The 21616-nt window shown below is 44.9% G+C and overlaps 1 protein-coding gene across 1 annotated transcript; it reads right to left on the bottom strand.

Moving 5' to 3' along the window:
• Positions 1–2128: 2128 nt before the first annotated feature.
• Positions 2129–3697, bottom strand: LOC119659524. Its single transcript, XM_038067660.1, has 3 exons — positions 3354–3697; positions 2686–3264; positions 2129–2637 (listed from the first exon to the last, which is right to left on the bottom strand). The coding sequence occupies exons 1-3, from the start codon at positions 3560–3562 to the stop codon at positions 2361–2363; spliced, it is 1065 nt and encodes a 354-aa protein (XP_037923588.1). The 5' UTR covers positions 3563–3697; the 3' UTR covers positions 2129–2360.
• Between the last annotated feature and the right edge of the window lie 17919 nt (positions 3698–21616).

The raw sequence follows: 21616 nt of genomic DNA, 5'->3' as shown, positions 1-21616 counted from the left end.
TCGAAGAGGCGTCTTCGATGGTATGGTCACGTAATTCGCGCTCACGAGAATTCACTAGCCATGATTGGTCTGAACATTGAAGTCAATCTTAAACGACCAAATGGCCGATCGAAACAACGGTGGTTTGATAGGCGGGATGGGGATTTAAAAGCCTCGAGATTGCATCCAGATCAGGCATTTGATAGAATAAAATGGCGAAACCGATCACGACGAGCCGTCCCCGCTTGTGAACGGGACAAACGCAGAAGAAAAAGAAGAAAAGAAGCGACGCGATACCTCTATAATGGGTGCACTACGTGGTATCTGCCTTTTCATGTATGGGATAGATAACGCTTCGGTCTCCTCCTTATTTAACCAATTCGGCTGTAATTCCATCGGCTCCTGGCGACTTATGATTTTTTTAGCCGATGAATTGCACGGATTGTTTCTCCTATACTTGGTGGTGGCAGTATTTGTCCGTCGTCTTCAGTTGGCGGGACCTCCAACTCGCCGATATTGTGGTTGCTGAGCAGTTCATATTCAACCGATCGCTCCAAAATAACCAATCTGTCGGAAATAAGATTTTCCTCTTTGTCTCGGCAGGATTAGCACCGAGGTATATAAAGCTTCCTGCTTCTGACTTGTTGGTGAGACTTGCGCGCCTAGTGCAGTGGCTCCCTGTACTTTTCGGGTTCACAGGCCTGTTGGTTCTCCCAAACTTTCTTTTTCCGTCTATGAAGTCGTTTCTCCGTTCGACAGAGTTCTTGATAAGTCTCTGTGCGTGCCCGCATTCTTTGAGAATGCAACATTACTCGGTAAGCAGCATTCTTCGGTTCCGTTGCTACCTTACATTCAAGGTCAAGTATGTTTGTGGCCGTACTTATGATAACGGTCTTCAGGCGATTGTGAAGATTATTTGTTAATGCTTCCTCTCCAGGACATCTGTTAACTGCGGCTATTGCAGCATCCATCTCCCCCTTATACGTGTTGCAGAGGGCTGTGTTGTGGATGGCTTCAGTGTTAACTCTCACTTGATTGTCAGAGGGGATTCTGGGTGGTGTTGTTATTCGAACTCGAAGCATCACACCAACGAGATAGTGATCCGAGTCTATTGGCACCCGTATATGTTCTGACATTCATCGAGGCTGAGAGGTGGCGACGTTCGATCAACACATGGTCAATTTGGTTGCAAGTGGTCCCGTCTGGAGAGACCCCCGTTTGTTTGTCGACCGATTCCCGCACGGATCAGGTACTTCCAACGATCATCTCGTGTGACACTGTTGATTGAATAATTCGCAGTTCGTTATCATTTATATTTTGATGTAAGCTATGGGATGCGATACCATGACCGTCCGGTTGTGGATAAAATCCGGCTCAATAGGTTACGGTGGGTGGGTCACTTAATCCGTATGGAAGAGGATGATCCAACCCGGAAAGTCTATAAGGGTAATATCTATGGTAGAAAAAGAAGACGAGGCAGACCCTGCCTAAGATGGAGCGATGGCGTAGGTCACGACGCCAGACAACTTTTAGGGATATCGAATTGGTGGACCTCGGCGCAAAACCGGGATGTCTGGAGTTCCTTATTAAGGCAGGCCTAGACCGGATACCGGTTGTTGCGCCGTTGATGATGATGATGAAGCTATGGGAGCTGATGAAATCCCCAAGTATGATTTCGATATCATACCTGGGACAGACTTCGAGGGTTCGTTCTACTGCCTCGTAGAAGATATCCTCTGCGACTCACTAAAAGGGGGTTCAATATTTTCCATGTTGAAACCAAAATCAGCAAATGGAATGACAGTAACAGTAGTTAATACTATTATCAGGAACTGCTTCCCATAAGGACCAGCCGGAGGGTCTGAATGTCGAACATAAGAACACCAACATTTTGTTGTCAGAACGGTAAGGAATCTGAGATATTCCTTTAGATGTAAGCATCGAGTACAATGGACCAGTGCTTGGAGACTATGTCTCTCCTTATCAAGACGCGGCTATTACTATGGATCACAGACAATAATTTTTTGTCCTCCACTGCTTAAATATTTGGCATTACTTGTGGTTACGACCGGACGTGCAACATCAATCTTGAAACAAAGGTTGACAGCAAGGTTTAAGATGCGATGGTTTAAGATGTATACGCCTCAAATATATCGTTAAACGGACAGTCTTTATTCCTCAACAGAAATACAGAACTACGGATGTAATACATGCTAGAGTCTAGGATAATTTGATCGTAAGATGAAAGGAATTAATAATATATCGAATAACCTACAGCATTTGTAGTACGGATTACATAGTAAACCATATCCACAAAATCTGTCTCTAGAAGGAGTTTGTTAAAAATTAAAAATAATCCACTTGTTTAAAATTCTCTATATCTACGTTAAACAGAAATTCCATTTTGATAGCACTGCAAACCCCAAACAGCGTTCATTGTCCAGCTTTACGTAATCGACAGAAAAGACACTAACTCGAGCAGCCTGTTCCAGTAATTTAAGGCCGCTCACGGCTCGCACCCGAGAAAAATAAGGATATGACGTTTGAAGTTCACCATTGATGGCAATCCGAAATCCTTCAGCAGCTAAAGCTATGGCAATGCGAAATGGCTTCATGTGCTCCAAAGGATTCGACTCTTGAATAGTTTCATGTGAGAGTCTGAAAATGGGTGGAATCAAGTTTTGCTAGAGCGCTGATCATACTTACGAGAGGTCGTATCCGAATGCTGAGCAATTCTCATAGTATGAAATCCGGCCCTTATCCAGGCGCATTAATAGTCTTATTCGTTGTGTTCCCATTTCAAATAGTCGTATGTCAAATGAATGTCCTTTTTTTGCATACATTATTCCGCCGAAAACTATAACCCAGCCGATAACAAGCCGCTCGGGTGCGTCAAAGCTTATCATAGCCGGAGTTATATATTTCGGCCACGGTGATGGAAAGATGGAACGATGGTCGACTCGTAACACCCTATACACGTCGCCACTCACTCGAACAGTCCTTACGAGCTTCAATTTTGACCGATATGGATAGCACCCGGCTGACTTTTTGTTGATGGAAATCAGGAAGTCCTCCTGAGTCATGAGGAGCGTAAATGTAAAACGTTTTCCTCTTTTCAGTAACATTTTTTTCCCCTTCCCAGAAGTCCGGTTGAGAGTTTCTTCCACTCCCCATTCCCCAGAAATTTTTGCATTACAGGATATTGTCTGCTCTAAAAATTTGACAGTGAACTGAAAGGGCACTGTTTCTGCGGGATTTTTGGTAGTTTCAAGGGATATCGTCATGCTGAAAGAGAAAGAACCATATTGGTCTAATTTTTGACTATTTTACCATGTGAGATTTATAAGTCGATGCTTCAACATAAACTAATTTACCTAGTGGCATTGATTGGCACCTTTCCTTCAATTATGATCATGTCCCACACTTTCACTGGTCGCATAAGATTTCCCAGAAAGGCCGGAATTCGCAGAGTCGGAAAGCTGGCATCGGAAAATGGACAAGGTTCTGGAATATCGGAGTCATTAGGCTTTCGCTCCACTCGACTGTTTGATTTTTTCCTTGGGTTTTTGGGACTCTGCAGCATTTTTTCATGATTAAACAGAAAAATCGAATATTTTGAAATAGAGTGAAACTTAAAATTTCGTAAACATAGATCAACCTTATGAACGATCTCAATTCAGCGTAAAATGCTATATGGTATATGATTCAGTGACATTCCACAATAAACGGTTACTATGGCTGTATAGAAATTCGATGTCACCTTTGAGAAACTCTAATATCGAATACCAACAGTTTGGTTCATCAGTTGGTGGGGGTATATTTGAATATTAACAAATCCCATCCCACTTTGCCCAGCGGCTAAACCGGTACGCTGTCACACTTGAAGGCGGCGGTACAAATCTCAGGGGATCGAGAAAAAGATGTTCCTTTGGACTAGTAGCATAACCGCCCCTGAGTTCGAAATGAGGATATCCGCGACCGATATGGGGTAGTACCGATCGTGGAAAAATTGCCAAAGAGGCGTCTTCAATGATATGGGTACGTAATTCGCGCTGACTAGAATTCACCGAGCAAAACAATCATCATCATCAACGGCGCAACAACCGGTATCCGGTCTAGGCCTGCCTTAATAAGGAACTCCAGACATCCCGGTTTTGCGCCTAGGTCCACCAATTCGATATCCCTAAAAGCTGTCTGGCGTCCTGACCTACGCCATCGCTTCATCTTAGGCAGGGTCTGCCTCGCCTTCTTTTTCTACCACCGATATTGACCTTATAGACTTTCCGGGTGGGATCATCCTCATCCATACGGGTTAAATGATCCGCCCACCGTAACCTATTGAGCCCGACTTTATCCACAACCGGACGGTCATGGTATCGCTCATAGATTTAATCGTTATGTAGGCTACGGAATCGTCCATCCTTATGTAGGGGGCCAAAAATTCTTCGGAGGATTCTTCTCTCGAATGCGGCCAAGAGTTCGCAATTCTTCTTGCTAAGAAACCAATTCTCCGAGGAATACATGTGAACTTGTACAGTAAGAGCTTTGACCCTATGGTGAGACGTTTCGAGCGGAACAGTTTTTGTAAGCTGAAATAAACTCTGTTCGCTGACAACAACCGTGCGCGGATTTCATCATCGTAGCTGTTATCAGTTGTGATTTTCGACCCTAGATAGGAGAAATTATCAACGGTCTCAAAGTTGTATTCTCCTATCTTTATTCTTCTCGTTTAACCAGCGCGGTTCTATGTTGTTGATTGGTTGGTTTTCGGTCCTGACGTTGCCACCACATGCTTTGTCTTGCCTTCATTGATGTGCAGCCCAAGATCTCGTGCCAGTAGCCGCCTGGTCGATCTGGATGAAGGCAGTTTGTACGTATCGGGTGGTTCTTCCTTAGGTACTTAAAGAGGATCGTACCTCTTGCATTTACCTCAGCATCACGGATCACTTTCTCAAGGGCCAGGTTAAAGAGAAAGCATGATAGGGTATCTCTTGTCGTAGACCGATGTTGATGTCGAATGGTCTTGAGAGTGATCCTGCTGCTTTTATATGGCCTCGCACATTGGTCAGGGTCAGCCTAGTTAGTCTTATCAATTTCTTTGGGATACCGAATTCTCTCATCGCCGTGTACAGTTTTACCCTGGCTACTCTATCATAGGCAGCTTTAAAGTCGATGAAGAGATAGTGCAACTGATGGCCATATTCCAACAGTTTTTCCATCGATTGCTGCAGAGAGAAAATTTGATCTGTTGCTGATTGGTATGGGTATGATGGTATGGGCCAAATATGTTCTGGGCGTATGGGGCTATCAGGCCTAGCAAGTTTTTTTTTTTGTGTGTACACGGAGGTGGAAAATCTTAGAAAGACACGTCCGCCGCAGCTCCGCCGCCCGAACGCTGGAACTACAGCGGGCGTGTGTGGGATTCACACCCACTAAAAACCACCCCCGGTCTCTCCAGCCCTAGCCCCGCGGGACCACCATTAAGGTATGCTTCGCGGGGTAGGTTTGCTCTTAGGCACTCATTCTTCTCCTGTTTGCAGCTTTCCTCCTTATTTGTTCCTTCAACAACTCCTCCTGCATTTGGATGATTGCGGAGCCAACCGCAAGCCACTTCTCCTCGGACTCCAGCATCTCAGTAACCAAGCTCTCCGGAGTCCCGCTTCTGCCCAGCACCTGGTTTAAGCTCCTTCTCTCCATCGCAAATCGTGGGCGGTGAAACATCACATGCTCTGGATCCTCCGGTATGCCATCGCATCTGGGACAGTTCGGAGAATTATCCAACCCAAAGCGGTGCAGATACTGCCTGTAGCAACCACCGTGTCCCGTGAGGAACTGGGTAATGTGGTAGTTGGTCTCCCCATGTTTTCGCTCAAACCACACCCTAATGTTGGGAATAAGCCCGTGCGTCCACCGACCTTTCGTAGACTCGTCCCATCTGCGTTGCCAGAGATCAAGCGGCTCTGCCCTTGCCGCATTTCTACGCTGTGCATGCCCCTCCATACGTCTTGCATTGTACAGGACACTCATTTCTTTGGCCAGAATGTCAACCGGAATCATGTCTGCCACCACCAATACTGCCTCATCTGATGTGGTTCTAAAAGCACTGGAAACCCTCACAGCCATCCGCCGGTAAACCGAGTTCACTTGCTTCCGTCTCTGAGAGCTTGCAAGCGCCTCTGCCCACACAGGTGACGAGTAGAGCAGTATGGAATGCACCACTCCGGCTAGCACCACTCCGGCTAGCACCAACCTCCGGCAATGTTTCGTCCACTAATATTTGGCAACATTTGGCCTAGCAAGATCGAGGAGAATATCTTGTAGATGGTACTCAGCAACGTGATACCTCTATAATTGCTGCACTGTGTGATATCTTCCTTTTTATGTATTTGAAAGATAATGCCTCATTGCCAATCGTCAGGCATTGATTCGCTGTCCCATACCTTGAGCACAAGTTGATGAATCACTTGGTGTAACTGGTCGCCTCCATATTTAACCAATTCGGCTGTAATTCCATCGGCTCCAGGCGACTTATGATTTTTTAGCCGATGAATTGCACGGACGGTTCCTCCTAAACTTGGTGGCAGTATTTGTCCGTCGTCTTCAGTTGGTGGGACCTCCAACTCGCCGAAGTTCTGGTTGTTCAGTAGCTCATCAAAGCAAAACAATTGTGGCTTGATACGTTGGATGGGGATTTGAAACCCCCGCGACTGCATCGAGGAGAGGATAGAACAAAATGGCGTAACCGATCACGACAAGTCGACCGCTTGAGAACAGGAGAGAAGACTAAAGAAAAAGACCAGATGTCGCCATGTTACTTATACAACATGCTGATCCCTAACTCCAATTAAGGAGGATAGTCTAAGGCAATGTACTTAGTAATGTCTTCAGTACAACTAAAACTAAAAAGAAATGTGGGGATCAGGGAAAGTAGGAAATAAAGCATAACTGGGGTTACTCCACTATGATTAACCCTACCTCGCCTCTTTTGGTGACAGGCCCTGTGACAGAAGAAAGAAGCGCTTTCAATGTCGTCTAAAAAAACAGAAAATGATCGCGTTGAGTAAAAACCCTCCGAGAAATGCTAGTGTTTGCCTCAGCCAGGAATGAGCAAGAGTTATTGACATCAGAAGGAAAGTAAATTAGTCCAAAACAAACTAATCCGTGTCTACAACTTAAATATTGGTACCCTCACTAGAAAGACGGAGGGGGACTTGCCAAAGGCCTTCGGAAAGGAGCGCATTGGAATTTGCGGACAAGAAACTCATCTATTTTGGTAGCTCACTCACTCAATATGGTCTTGGCATCGTCATTTCTAAGCGTTTTCGTGATGCCATTAAAGAACTTGAGTGATTTAATGATCGGCTGATGACGTTCACTATTATATCAGCAAGATTTATTTCTTGACCGCAGAAGCACCACAGGCAGGTTGACCCGATGACAAGAAAGATGCATTCCATGGCATAGGTGCCATGGGTAGAAAAAAGTTGGTATTCGGTAATACATGATTGTCAAAGGATTGCTCCGTCTTCCAAGCAAATCAGTTGTATCCTAATAAGACGTTGACATTTTATACCGTCACTGATTGCAAAGCCGATACAATCGCCAATGTTGAAGGCCGTTGATTGCTGTCTTGTGAATCAAACCACCGATAAAACAGTGCACTGCCCGGCCACGAATTAAATGGTGGCGATAACGTGAGAAAAAAGAACAAATGATCTCACTTATGTGATTGAAGAAGCGTGGAATGAAGTTTAAAACGCGATCCACAAAGCGGCTTATGCAACCCTTGTGGTCACCAAGGCTGGTAAGCAGTCAATCAGGAGGAATTTGGCTTTGAAATGTTAAAATTTATCTCAACTAGATTTAAGTAGCTTAACTAGACTACACACCACCGATTCCTGTTATAAACGCGAATGTCTTGCTATTATTGAACCCCAACTTCGATTCAAGTCCGAGTGTAACCCTTCCTCCATCCTGGCCGGTGGTCTTCACTAATGCTGTTGCCAAAACAACGCCAGCATCTTGGTGCTTATTGCGGGTATTGGACTTTATGTCCTTTTGAACTCGAAGCAACGGTTCTTTCCGGTGCATTTTTTAGAATTGGTACATAACATTCATCGACGGAGAGTTCCTTGAAGGTATCACAGCCAAATACTGAATAATGTCCTTAGCCAGTCGCCAGAGAATTTCAAATTCAAGGATGTAACCCGCAAGATCGATGAGCTATTTGACCTCTCAGTAGCGGAAAGCAACAGATGAAGTCTACAAAGAAAGGTACTAGCAGCAACTTTTGGTGTTAGTGATGAGTCTATCATGACATCGAGGACGCCCGGTAATACCAACTTCCTAAAGCAATCAACGACCGGGTAGAACGTTCTAATAAAGCTACAGTTTAGAATGTCGCAGTTTCGCAATGTTTAAGAGAATTCACCATGAAGTTGAAAACAGTAATAGAGGAGGATGGACTAAGCCAGCTTAAATGGAAAACAGCGGACTACTTCGACCACTTAGACATATCGCGCATCTGCATTGTACGGCCATGGTGACCTGTTGGGACTTGCATGTAAAGAAGTCCCGACAATCGCGATTATGAATGCCCTGACGAAGATAGGTATATTATGTGAGATCTAGAGAGACCCATTAGAACGAATATAGCTGCGGAAAGGAGCAGAACAAATCCGCCTGTTTTAATTTTTCTGCCCAATCGGCAGACACGAATACGATCTATTACAAGTGGCGGCCGTCCCTCGAGCTGCAGAAGTAGGCCGGTATCTGGTGCCTTAAGTCGACGTTAGTACACTTGCAGGTGACATCCACCAAGGGCGTCTTGACTTGAGGAAGATACAACCTAAATATGCGCACCTAAATTTATTAAGAATATGAACGATGTGCCGAATTGTGTACCTATTGCGATCTTCAAACACCCGAACAAACCGAGATTTCACATGCAGGAGGTCATGAACAACAGCACGATCAAGAGAAAGTTGATGGCAGCGAACAACTGGCCAGCACTTCTACGGCATGTTCCATAATCACGTACTAATTTAAGGTATGGAATAACTATAGTGTCCGGATAGCTGAGAGATGAGTGGTTAGAGCACAAGCCTGTCGTACGGAAGGTCGCGGTTCAAATCTCACTGGCGGCAGTGGAATTTGAATCCTGATTTGATGTCGGATACCAGTCGATTCAGCTGGGACTAAGTACCTGAGTAAAATCAGAGTAATAAATTCGGACGAGCGCAATGCCGACCACATTGCTTCCTACAGGGTACAATAATCCTGTAGTGTACCGTTATGAACTTGAATGAGTTGGTCTAACACACTTCCAGGCCCTCTTACCGGAGGTTATCTGGTACCATGGGAACCGGGATGACCCTCTGAGAGTATATGTTCCAGGAGAATTCCTGGGGTATATGTGCTCGCTCCGGTTATTTGCAGTTGGCTACCTTGTAGGAATTTCATGGTGACTGAGGTTGTGACCATATAGCGGGCAGAGCTCCATGTAGGTTTTAACGAGGAATTGCGCTGTACCACCTGGGCATTCTACCCTTACCTGCGCAGAGATGTTAGACAATCCTCGCATCCACTTGTATAGAGCCTGCGCTCAGTATAAACCAGTACTGTGGCAGTCACGGCGAATCGATCCGTGTCCGAAGAGCAGGCAGGAACATTTGTTAAAGCCCCGGAGTTCTTCAATTGGGTTATTAACGAGGGTAGGACACTACCTGACTTGCAAGAAAGCATCACTGTTCCAATATAAATGCAGCCCAACAGAATCCTCAAATTGCCAAATTACGGGTATATCAAAACCAGTTCAAGGAATCGTTCTCTTCCCACTCCTCTTTGTCTTTGGTGTGGGCAATGTCACACGGAACATGGTACGTCTAGCGCCCTACACATTACTTTATGCAGATGATGTTTTCCTAGCATCTAATAGAAAAGCTGATCTTGAGCAACTTGCCCGAAAGTGGAATGATGGCCTTATGCAACATGGTCTCAAAATGAATCTAAATAAAACAAACAAACAAGCTTGTAGCGCTCGACTGAGATCTCTTTTTGCAGTAATATACGCGCAGCTAATCTCACCATATGCAGAGCTTGTCCTTGAATGCGTGAATATTCGGCTTTGGAGTGGAAGTCAATGGTTTTCCTGGCTTTACCCACGACTTTTTACGCTAAAGGTTATGACACAAGATCCATTTTTAGTCACCAGTTATGATACGATGCAAGAAACCTTTTCGTCTTTGCTGGACGAGCAGCTGTTCACATATGCAAAATCGTCTTTTTAAATCTTCCGGTTTCAGTTAATACGGCACCCAATGTCCTTTCTTTCGGATCATTCCAAGCGCATGTAAATGCTTGGAAATGATTGTTCGATGAGCTCCGAGTAATTCTGTGAGCTATTCTTGAGTTTGACACGAGTTTAGCGCGAGTTTTAGCGCTTTCGCTAATTCGGGATCTTCAAACTGGCTGCCCGAGGTTGTCTCTGTGCCTGATGTCAAAATCACCGCTTTTAAAACGTTGGAACTATTCGTAGACTTGTATTTTCAATAGAGCGAGCTGTCTAAATGCTTTTGTAAGCAATTGAAGGAAACAACCATTCCTCGCAAATGCTGCCTTTTTCTCAACTTTTCTAAATTTCCATAGTCGATTTTGTCGGCAGGCGTTCGCATTATTCCATTATTCGGCAACTCAAACTGTTTGGAAGCTGTCAAACATCATCATCATCAACAGCGCAACAGCCGGTATCCGGTCTAGGCCTGCCTTAATAAGGAACTCCAGACATCCCGGTGATCTGTTGCTGATTTGCTTGAAGTGAAGCCTCTTTGGTATGGACCAATGAAGTTCTGGGCGTATGGGGCTATCCAGCCTAGCAAGATAGAGGAGAATATCTTATAGATGGTACTCAGCAACGTAATACCTCTATAATTGCTGCACTGTGTGATATCTCCCTTTTTATGTATGAGACAGATAATGCCTCGTTGCCAATCGTCAGGCATTGATTCGCTGTCCCATACCTTGAGCACAAGTTGATGAACCACTTGGTGTAACTGGTCGCCTCCATATTTAACCAATTCGGCTGTAATTCCATCGGCTCCTGGCGACTTATGATTTTTTAGCCGATGAATTGCACGGACTGTTTCTCCTAAACTTGGTGGTGGCAGTATTTGTCAGTCGTCTTCAGGTGGCGGGACCTCCAACTCGGCGATGTTCTGGTTGTTCAGTAGCTCATCAAAGTACTCAATCCATCGCTCCAATGTGGCTATTCTGTCGGAAATCAGATTTCCCTCTTTGTCTCGGCAGGATGAGCATCCAGGTGTATAAGGCTTCATTCTGCCGATTTGTTGGTAAAACTTCCGGGCCTGATGCGGTTGCTCCCGGTACTTTTCGAGTTCACAGACTTGTTGGTTCTCCCAGGCTTTCTTTTTCCATCTGTGAAGTCACTTCTCCGCTCGATGGAGTTCGTGGTAAGTCTCTGCGCGTGCCCGCGTTATTTGAGAATGCAACATTACTCGGTATGGAGCATTCTTCCGTTCCTTTGCTAGTTTACATTCATCGTCAAACCAGCCGTTGCGACTTTTTTTTGCGGCTGGGGCCAAGTATGTTTGTGGCCGTGTCAATGATGACGTTCCTCAGGTGATTGTGAAGATCATTGGTTGATGCTTCATCTCCAGGACCTCTGTTGACTGCGGTTATTGCGGCATCCATTTCCGTTTTATAGGGGGGGGGGGGGGAGTTGGGGGGAGGCCGGAGGGCCGTATTGTGGATGGCTTCAGTATTCACTCTCACGTAATTCGAGCTCGGAGCACCATGCCAACGGGATAATGATCCGAGTCTATATTGGTCCTTCTATATGTTCTCACATTCATCAAGGCTCAGAGGTGGCGGCGTTCACTCAACACATGGTCAATTTGGTTGAAAATGGTCCCGTCTGGAGAGCCCCCATATGTTTGTGAACCGCTTTCCGCGCAAACCAGGTACTTCTAACAATCATTTCGTGTGATACTGCTAACTGGATAATTCGCAATCCTTTATCATTGGTATCCCTACGTAAGCCATGGGAGCCATCGTATCGTCTGAATACGGGCTCCGTCCCTACTTGACTGTTGAAGACTCCAAGTATGATTTTGATATCAGGCAGGCTTCGAGGGTCCGCTCAACTGCCTCGTAGTGCTCTTCTCAACCCCGGCCTGAAACTTCAAAATTTTAAGTTGGCGCAGCAAAACCAACAACTACACCGTATTGCACTGTATTATGCGGCATTTATTCCGAGCAAATCTCAATCGCTTAAGTAATATAAGTATGAGTAACATGGGCCAGTTTATGAGGGTCAACGAATGGTTTGCCTGGGCAGCTTTGGCTTGCTCCATTCCAAAATTATTTAAAAAAAATTTGGAATTGTAAAAATGAAGTTGGGATCTTGAGTTTAGGGGAACAATTTTAATTTTATTTGAAAAATGAATTTGATTTGGAAAGACGTGAGTTTGGTGTGTAAAGCCGTTAATTTGATTCGGAAAATTGTTAATTTCATCTGGAATGTCATGAGCTAGAAGTGGCACAAAATGCGATAAGTCATCCTCAAAGCATTTACATCGATTAGGGTACATAATAGGTAGCTTGCTTTTGATTTTTGCAAAGCCCTTATTAGGTTCATATACAACTTTAATAGCTTATGATTGTTTAGACCGCGAAAGGATCCTAACGTATCTTCAAGTAACAGAAATGTATTCTATGGAGGTTCTGCTGCTACGTCAAGACATTGCTGAATTTGGCGGTTAGCATTGCTTATCTAGCATCAATAGAACTCCGGAAAAAAAATCCCAAATTTTTCTGTGAATGAGTAGCTAAACTTCAAAAGTCCCAGCCACCAAACGGTCTACATAAAGATTTTATCTTCCTCCCAAATATTTGCTACAATTGCCATATTTCTTTTGTCTTCGATCTTATCCCGCTTTTGTTCGAGCACAATACAAATATCCCAGAAAAATATCAAATTCTTTGTTGAATTTTATTTACTCTGATTGTTTGGCACGATTTCATTTGCTATTGATTCAGTGGAAACGATGAAAATGCGTAAAATCTGCAATTAAAGTAATGACAAAAAAATGTATCTTCATCGTCACTTCCACTTTCAGTACACACTAGACGACTGTGAGGTGTAATCTGCTAATGTACTTCTTGCAACTGCATCTTGTTTTCATGTTATCTGTGAATCACCTGAGGCGAATCAAACATAACGCTTATGAGGAGATAGTAGATATCAACTGTGAAAATCTTATATGAAAAATTTCAAATCATAGACAATGACTCCTTCCTAGTTATTGTGAAGGTTCCAATGAGGGTTGCGATGATTTGTAGGGATTGAATTTTACGATACGTAGCCCTTAAATTTTTTTATGAAAATTAATGGGCACCGCTCCCCCTTAAATTCTTCTTGGGCTACTTTCTGATTGTTCGGAAATTCTTGTTCTATTTGGTTCATTAAAAATAACACAATTTAAAGATTTTTCTATTTCAGCATAGATTTATTAACTTTATTGCTGTACATACGATGATCGCTTGATAACCACTGAGCACCTCAATGGTGTTCAGGCCGAAAGAGAAGCACCTCAAAACTCTCTCTTTGTTTCAACTTAGGGTAAAGGAAATGCTAAGCGAGGATGCTATACGTCGTGGATTTCCCTAGTTTCGATTGCGTTTGCACTCGGTCGATCTTTTTTTTGGACACATCTGTGGAACTGACTTTCAGGGAGGAGCAGATCTGAGCTAGAAGGAGTCTCCTAGTTTGCCAAAGTAACGTACAATTATACAATTTTCACTACAAAAAATGCATGAGGCCTTACGACGCATTGGGCACTTAATCCAGATTTCTCCTTGTGCTTTCCAATATATATTGGTCGAACTATCTAGCCCTTTTTTCAAAAGTTGTGATAACGTCCAATGACCATCAATTCAACCCCCAACCTGGATCCAGAGGAGGGTGATTTTGAGTGTACCATCCGGCCTGCTCAGAGCGCCCACGACAGCGATCCACTGCTCGGATAATGCCCCAGCAATCGACAGGTTTCCGTCTAGAATACAAATTCTGGAAAACCGGAAGACTCGGCAACACTGTGTGCATGCAAAAAGAAAGACGCCAAATCCACAGAGCAGCTTTGGTGCTACACTGAGAATAATGTGTCATTGACTTGCAACAGAGAACCAACCTTACCCGAAGACTTTCATTTCGATAAAAAAGTCCTCTTTCTGGCGCAGAAGGCTATTCAGGCTCTTTTAACCCTCAGTTCTATGATAAGTCTCCAGTGTAACTTTGGATCCAGGAACACACTCAGATACTTTACATTGCAGGAAAAAACCAATCTTTGTTCATTTAGGTGGAATGTAAAACGGCATTTAACTGTATACACTCATGATAAGCCTGATAGCAGCCAACTATCGTTGTTCATTATTTTGGGCTGAAAGGAGCACGATAATCAAATTTTTGAAAGGATTGGAAGATGGGGTGGGAATAGTTTGGTCCTCAATTTTAGAAAGATATCCTTCTGCCGTTCAAGTGGTTAGAGCACTGGGCTATCGTAGCAGAAGGTTGCGGTTCAAATCTCACTGGTTCCAGAGTGATTTGTTATAGTGACTGGACGTCGGATACCAGTCGGTTCAGTTGTGAATCAGTACCTGAGTCAAATCAGAATAATAATCTCGGGGGAGCCTGCTTTGGGAGCCTTCAAGTCAAGGAATCGCTTTCACCAACGGGAGGGGAGGGGAGGAATGGAGTTGTTAGTTTAGGGAACCCCTTGCCATCCGGCCCCTCTGCCGGTCGAGTCCATTCTTCTTCGCAATAAGAAGAGCTCAAACATAATGCCCAACACGACTTCAGCTGCTAGCGCTATTCAGCATCTCTCTGACAATGTTTTTTTCTGGAGAGAGCTCCCCTGTATCTGCATAAAGCTGCTGACGAAAGCCGTCCCACCTCTCGCAAGAAAAAATGGTGTGTTAGCGTCGTCCGCCGCTCCATTGCAAGACTGAAAACCTTCATGCCGGCTTTCATTCAGCCATGGGTCTAAATTGTCTATGGCTCAACAATCGCACGGTCCATCTGCCCCTTGGCTCATTTTACCAAGAGGGTTGCCACTCAATAAGGATGTGTTGGCGTTCTTCACGAGCAACCACCTCTCTTAAGCTTTCGCCCTTACGGCGGTAGATAGCTTTACGCTCCTTGGCAAGGAGGGCAACACGATCACAATCACCGCCGGTTCTTAAACAATGCGATAAGCAGACGCCACTCGCAAAGTTACCCGTTTTTGCACTTGAGCAAGGCGCTTATAATGCATCTCCTTGTCAAGGGCATCAGCCAATACCTCCACGCCATCGAGTAGAGCGCAGACAGCGTTGGTCCCATAAGGAGACGTCTCCTAGTAGATATAGAGCCTCCAACAGTCGCCATTAGCCGACTCGAAAAAGCTCATCTTCGAGTCGAGCATTAAACTAAGGTATTTAACTACTGGTTTTGACTTTATTGTCAACTCACCAATCGATATGGGACGTAGCGTCAGGATTCTCTTTCTGGTCAAGATGACTATTTCGGTTTTTTCCAGCGCAAGGATGAAACCATGAGCAGTCGTCGATCCGCTTACCCGTCGCATCAATATGCCAAGTCTGATTTGTGCGTGTTCGACAGTGCGTCCGGTAACAAGCTCGTAACGTCGTCTGCACAACCGACCAGGCGCGACTCTTCGGTCATATCGAGTCTCAGCAGACTATCATAGGAAGCGTTTCAAAGGTCCGGCCCTAGGATGGATCTCTGTGCTACTCCCGACATGATTTCCATCCTCCTCTGGCCATCTACCGTCTCATAGAGCAGGGAGCGGTCTTTCAGATAATCCCTCAATATCCGCAAGAGGTAGTTTGGCACATAAAATGAATTTTCTAATGTCCCTAGCATATCTGCCCATCTTACGGAATTGAAGGCACTTCTGACATGAAGCGTTGCGGGAAGCACTATCAGTCGATATCAGCCGCTGTGCGCCTCTTCTCGATGAACTGCATCTACGACCTCCATAATAGCATCCACTGTGGATCTCCTTGTTCTGAACCCGAGCTGCCCTGGAGAAAAGTCCTTGGTGATCGCTTCAGTGAGTCTACTTCTGACGAGCTTCTCGAAAAATTTCCCGGCCGTGCCAAGTGTACACAGCGGTCGGTATGCTCACGGGAGCTCCGGGTCTCCTTTTCCCTTGCTGATCAGCGAGAGTCTGGCCTCCTTCCAGCAACAAGGAAAATTGGCCTCGTTCAAGCGAGCGGTGAACGCCCCGAGCAGCAATTCTGACGGTTGGCGGAACACTAGTTTGTAGACTTCCGCCGGAATGCCATCAGGACCTGGCGCCATCTTGTTTTCATAGTGAGAACCGCTTCTTCGAGCTCTCTCATTGTTAAAAGGGGGCATTCCCCGATGCTTTCCGCACTATAATCATCAACCCGTGGTGAATATATGGGGAATGATACCCGTACAATGTGGTCCATCTGGTCGGTATTTAGTATGTAGGGCTTCCGTAGAGCCCCGATTTTCCGGGTAACAAGCTTATAGCCAAGTCCCCACGAGTCCTCATTCACCGCGTTGACCAGGTTCTGCCAGCCGTGACCTTTGCTTTTATTTAACGCGCTGCGGAATTTCCTTTTTGCTGATTCTTTACTGTGCCTTTATGGTACATGCTCCCCGTTGGCATATAAACGTTGTGCCAAACGCCGGACGCCTAACCGTACGGTCATCGAATCACGGCGAAATAAACCAGTACGCGAAAAAAGAGGGGGTTTCTCTAAATAATCATCAGCCGCCTAAGAGAAAAAAAGGCGGAGAGGCAATTCTGAAAATCAGCACTAATAGTTCAGAAAGTCGGCCAGCATTCCGAAGTCCAAGATGAACGCAAACCATCGATGGACTAAAGTTTCTAGGAAAAAAAACGAAAGGAAAAGCAAAAGTGCGAATTCGTCCAGAAGCGATGGTTACCTCCAGTAAACGCAATCTATCCTAAGCGGAGATACTCAGAAAGGTCAAAGTTGCTCCAGACCTAAAAGATCAAAAAGAGCAATGTGAACAGAATCCGAAGAACCCAGAAAGAGGATCTCATGTTTGAGTTGAAAAGATCCAGCATAGTCAAAATTGATGATTTTCGCAGTCAAGTTAAAAACTCATTTGGGGAGAATGCGGCAGTGCAGACCTACATGCAATGTAATGATTTAGATGAAGTGACATCGAAAGGAGAAATTTTTACTGCTCTGAAGGAGCAATTTAAGTTGGAAGAACTTGCGTGGAGTTTGTTGTGGGTTTACGAAAAGCTTACGAGTACCAGCGGAGGCAGAGCAGAAGTTGCTGGCAGCCGGAAAAGTTCGGATTGGATGGGTTGTCTGCCATTTAAGAAAACAGATTTTACTAATTAGGTGCTTTAAATGCCCCATGTTTGAGCACATCGCGAAGGCATGTACCAGCGGCATTGATCGATCAGATCAATACAGAAGGTGTGGGGAGAAAGGCCACGTTGCAAGGGAGTGTAGTAGGGACTCCAAATGTCTATTCTGCGAGGTAAAAGAGGGACAGGATAATTGGCATATTGCCAGAAGTGGTAAATGTCCGGACCTTAGGAAGGGGCTCACTGCAATGAGAAAATGAGGTTTATTCAAATAAACCTCGATCATTGCAGGGTCGGTCAGGATTTACTTGAGCAGACGTTCGAAACTGAGATGGAAATCGCCATCATAATTGAACCGTATAGAAACCGTCACAATGGCATATGTGTCACAGATTCGACTGACTGAGCGCCGATATGGGCTTGCGGTCGACAGGTCATACAAAGTACTGCAAGTCAGGCAGCCAATGGCTTTGTGTAGGTGAAAATAAGCAGTGTATATTTATACAGCTGCTATGCCCCTCCAAGTTTGACACTGTCTGAATTATAGCAAAATCCTTGATAATCTTCTCGGCGCGAAACTGACACTGTCTGAATTCGAGCTAATTCTTGATAATCTTCTCGTCGCGAGGAGACGAAGCACAAAGGGGTAGCAGAGAATCAAATTCAAGGGGGCGCAGTTTATTACCAACTTTTTGCGCAAATGGTGGACATAGTTTTAGCTAACGGAGGTGCTGTAAACACTTTTCCGAAAGGTAGGTCGGGATCGTTGTCAGCCTTGCGTTTCTGCGTGGTATGTCCTGGTGCGCCTTGATAATTTTGTCCTCGACGCAAGGGGACGCAGCCCATCAAATTCAAGGAGGTGTAGTTTATTAGAAACTTCTGCGCAGACGGACATAATTTAGATTAACGAAGGTGTTGTGAACACTTTTCAGAAAGGCGGGTCAAGTTTGGCTGTAGATTTGACTTTTGTCAGCCCTGCGCTGGCGCGTGGTATGTTCTGGTACGTCATCAAACGCTATACTGACAGCGATCAGCAGGCAATCTTCTTTCAGACATGTGTCGAGCAGCGCAAAATGCGATCATGTCCGAAATCGAGAAAGATTTCAGGCTGGTCTGCAAAAGCTTTGGATGAGCAGACCATCATAGAGGTGTGGTTGGATCAACCCGACAGAGCAGGTGCCTCTACGGAAAAAGCCATCCATGTGGTCCAATGCATCGCTAAAGCATGTGACGCGTCCAATTCTAGGCGCTCATTTCTCAGTAGAAGACCAAACTACTGGTGGAATAGTGATTTAGTCAGCCTTCCATCGGCCTGCCACCGAGCAGAATGGCTCAGAGGGGGGTAAGTAGAGTCGATCAGGGGCAAAAAGAGTGCCCCTATAAAGCAGCAAAGCACTCAAGTTTGCCATCCAGGAAAGCAAGAGGAAATGCTTTAAGGAGCCCTGCTCAGAAGCGGACGCAAGCCCGTTGGGAGTGATTATAGAATCATAATCGGACGACTCAGTGGCCGTTTGACTCCACAGATCACGTGTCCTATACTCTTGTTGAAAATCATCCAGGGGTTATTCCCCCAGCAAGAGGAGGGCATCGATGCATTCCAACAACCTCTCAATGTCACGGTAATTCCGTCAGTTACCAGAGCCGAACTGTTGGAGCTCTGCGGTAGAATAGGAGGCAATAAAGCGCCGGGCCTGGATGGAGTACCGAATCAGGCACTTCAGCTTGCCATGAAATCCAGACCGAACATGTTCACTGAGTTATTCCAAGCGTGCATGTCCGAGTGGATATTTCCAACGGCATGGAAGCGACAGACGTTGATACTTCTGCCTAGTAAACTCCCAGGTGAACCATCCTTATAAAGAACCCATATGTCTTTTGGACACTGTGGGGAAAATGTTAGAGCGGGTAATCTATGATGGATTACTCCTGGTTGTTGAGATCCAAGGCCAGATCGGCAGTATGGTTTCCATAAAGCCAGATCAACCATTAATACCATCAAATCGGTTACTGACTTGGCCGAAGATACAATTCACGGAAAGGATAGTACCAGCAAATATTGCGTGATAGTAACTCTGAACGTAAAAAATGCATTCAATTCGGCCAATTGGAATTTGGAGATAGATTATCTCTAGCGAAGGTTTATATTCCCGCCTATCTCACTGCTATCGTCAATAGTTATTTAGGTGAAAAGAGGTTTTGGTAACACACCGATGACGGACCCCTGGAGTACGTTGTTTCCACGGGTGTCCCGCATGGCTCCGCATTGGACCCACTACTGTGGAACATCATGTATAAAGATGTGCTTAATGTTCTCCTTCCGGAGGAAGCCGCGATGGTAGGTTACGCTGACGATATCCCGCTGTTTGTTGTCACAAAATGAAGATGCTGAGTTGTACTCAGGTGAAGCACTCAGTGCTGTTAAAAGTTGGCTAGAGAGCTCTGGCCTGACACTTGCAGAAGCGGTCCTAATCACTAAGCGCCGGCAGAGAAATTCCGCCAGTATTAAAATCCGAAATGAATTTATCACGTCGAAGCCGACCATCAAATACTTGGGGGTGATGATAGACAGGAAGCTCAGTTATAGGCAACACGTGCAGTACGTCTGCGACAAATCATCTACTGCAAGTATGGCCCTGGCAAGGATGATGCCGAACGTGGGCGGGTCACGGAATACTTCTAGGTTGCTTATACCCAGAGTGGTGACTTCAATAATGTTCTATGCGACCCCAGTTTGGACGGAGGCGTTGCGGATGTCAGTTAACGATAACGAACTGAGTGTAGCCCTGAGGTTATGCTCTGCGTTCAGGACTGTCTCAGATGATGCAGCATTCGTCATCTCTGGAATAATGCCAGTTGACATCTTGACAGATGAGATGATGAACATATACGCTGAAAAGGATCGGTGGAATCACAGGCTCATTCCTGCCACCAAGAAGTGGTTGGAAAGACGACACGGTGAGATTAATTATAATCTCACCAAGTTTATCACGGGGCACGGAGGATATCTGCAGTATCTGCACAGGTTAAAATTGGAGTCCAAATTACAATGGAGTCCCAGAAGACCCAGAGCATGTATTCTTCCACTGTCCGAGATTTGTGGAAGAAAGGAGGAAACTATAGGAAACTCTTGGAGAGGTGCTGCTACCAAAAAGTCTGGTGCCGAAAATGGAATTGGGATGTGGTCAACTCCGTGATCGCATCTATCCAGAACAAACTGTGAAAAGCAGAGGAGAAGAGAAAAGCGCGGTCACGTACGGCGCGTATAGAAGAAAGGTGACCAAGCTAGAGTGAGTTGACTCCGCCCGGTGATGTAATACCTTATGGTGGTTCCACAGGGCAGAGAGGCAGTCGGGGGAGTTTTAGTGGATAAAAATCCCACGCACTAGTGTGTCCGGACCAGTGTCTTTTGAAGACTTTTACCTTTTTAAAAGAAAAACAAAAAAGACAGACAGACAGTAAACCGATTTTAATAAGGTTTTGTTGTACAAAAAACCTTACTATTACTGAGAAAGTTACAGCAGCTCAAAGTTGTCTCTACTGTGTAAATTTAGTGCAACCCAAAACACAACTATCAATATCACACTTAAGTGTTGTCTAGTCTGACCTGCTGATTGGATAAATGCATTCAAATATACTGACACAAAAAATAAACAAAATCTTTTTATACCTGAAGCTTCGAGTTTCTGGTTTTCGACTTACCTAAATTACTGAATTAGCTCCTATTTATAGGTTTCTGGTACAGTAGGTAGCCGAATATCTGACCTGAATAAAACCCGTCGTTTAGGTTACTACCTCTGCTACTATGTCTTTCGGGGAATCAATAATGACGACGGTATAGCTTAGATAAGCAGCAGACTTAGCCTCTATGGCAGTTCACTGTTAGTTAGCCATCTAACCAGGTACTGACAAATGCTTTTTGAGGAGCGAATATTGAACTAAGTCGTTATTGTTGCGTTGATGTTCGGCCGCTCTCTCCAAGGGACCTAGTGCCCTTTGAGAGTTAAATCTTCTCAAAGGACCTTGGGCTTAGTAATATATAATTCGAAAAATTTCCTGAAGAGCTGGTGCTTGTAAATAAAAGCGCCTTTACAGTCAGTTGTCAGTAATTAAAGTGTCAAAGAAAAATCATCGATATCTCGGATATTGTGCACATACCCTAATAATATCTTTTTCCACTTCCACGAAAACTTATCACGAAAATACCATGCACCTGAGCAATTGGCCAATTCTTTAAATTT

Source organism: Hermetia illucens, chromosome 6 (assembly GCF_905115235.1).
Source record: "Hermetia illucens chromosome 6, iHerIll2.2.curated.20191125, whole genome shotgun sequence".
In the NCBI taxonomy this organism is placed as follows: domain Eukaryota; kingdom Metazoa; phylum Arthropoda; class Insecta; order Diptera; family Stratiomyidae; genus Hermetia; species Hermetia illucens.
This window is presented reverse-complemented; position numbering and strand designations above follow the sequence as displayed.

What these genes read in the sequence shown, in the direction of transcription:
- LOC119659524 (XM_038067660.1), bottom strand. Translation starts at nt 3,562, where the DNA reads ATGCTGCAGAGTCCCAAAAACCCAAGGAAAAAATCAAACAGTCGAGTG. An exon ending in GTGCCAATCAATGCCACTAG is followed by an intron (nt 3,265 to 3,353) that starts GTAAATTAGTTT and finishes TTTCTCTTTCAG; the next exon opens with CATGACGATATCCCTTGAAA. An exon ending in GCATTCGGATACGACCTCTC is followed by an intron (nt 2,638 to 2,685) that starts GTAAGTATGATC and finishes ACCCATTTTCAG; the next exon opens with ACTCTCACATGAAACTATTC.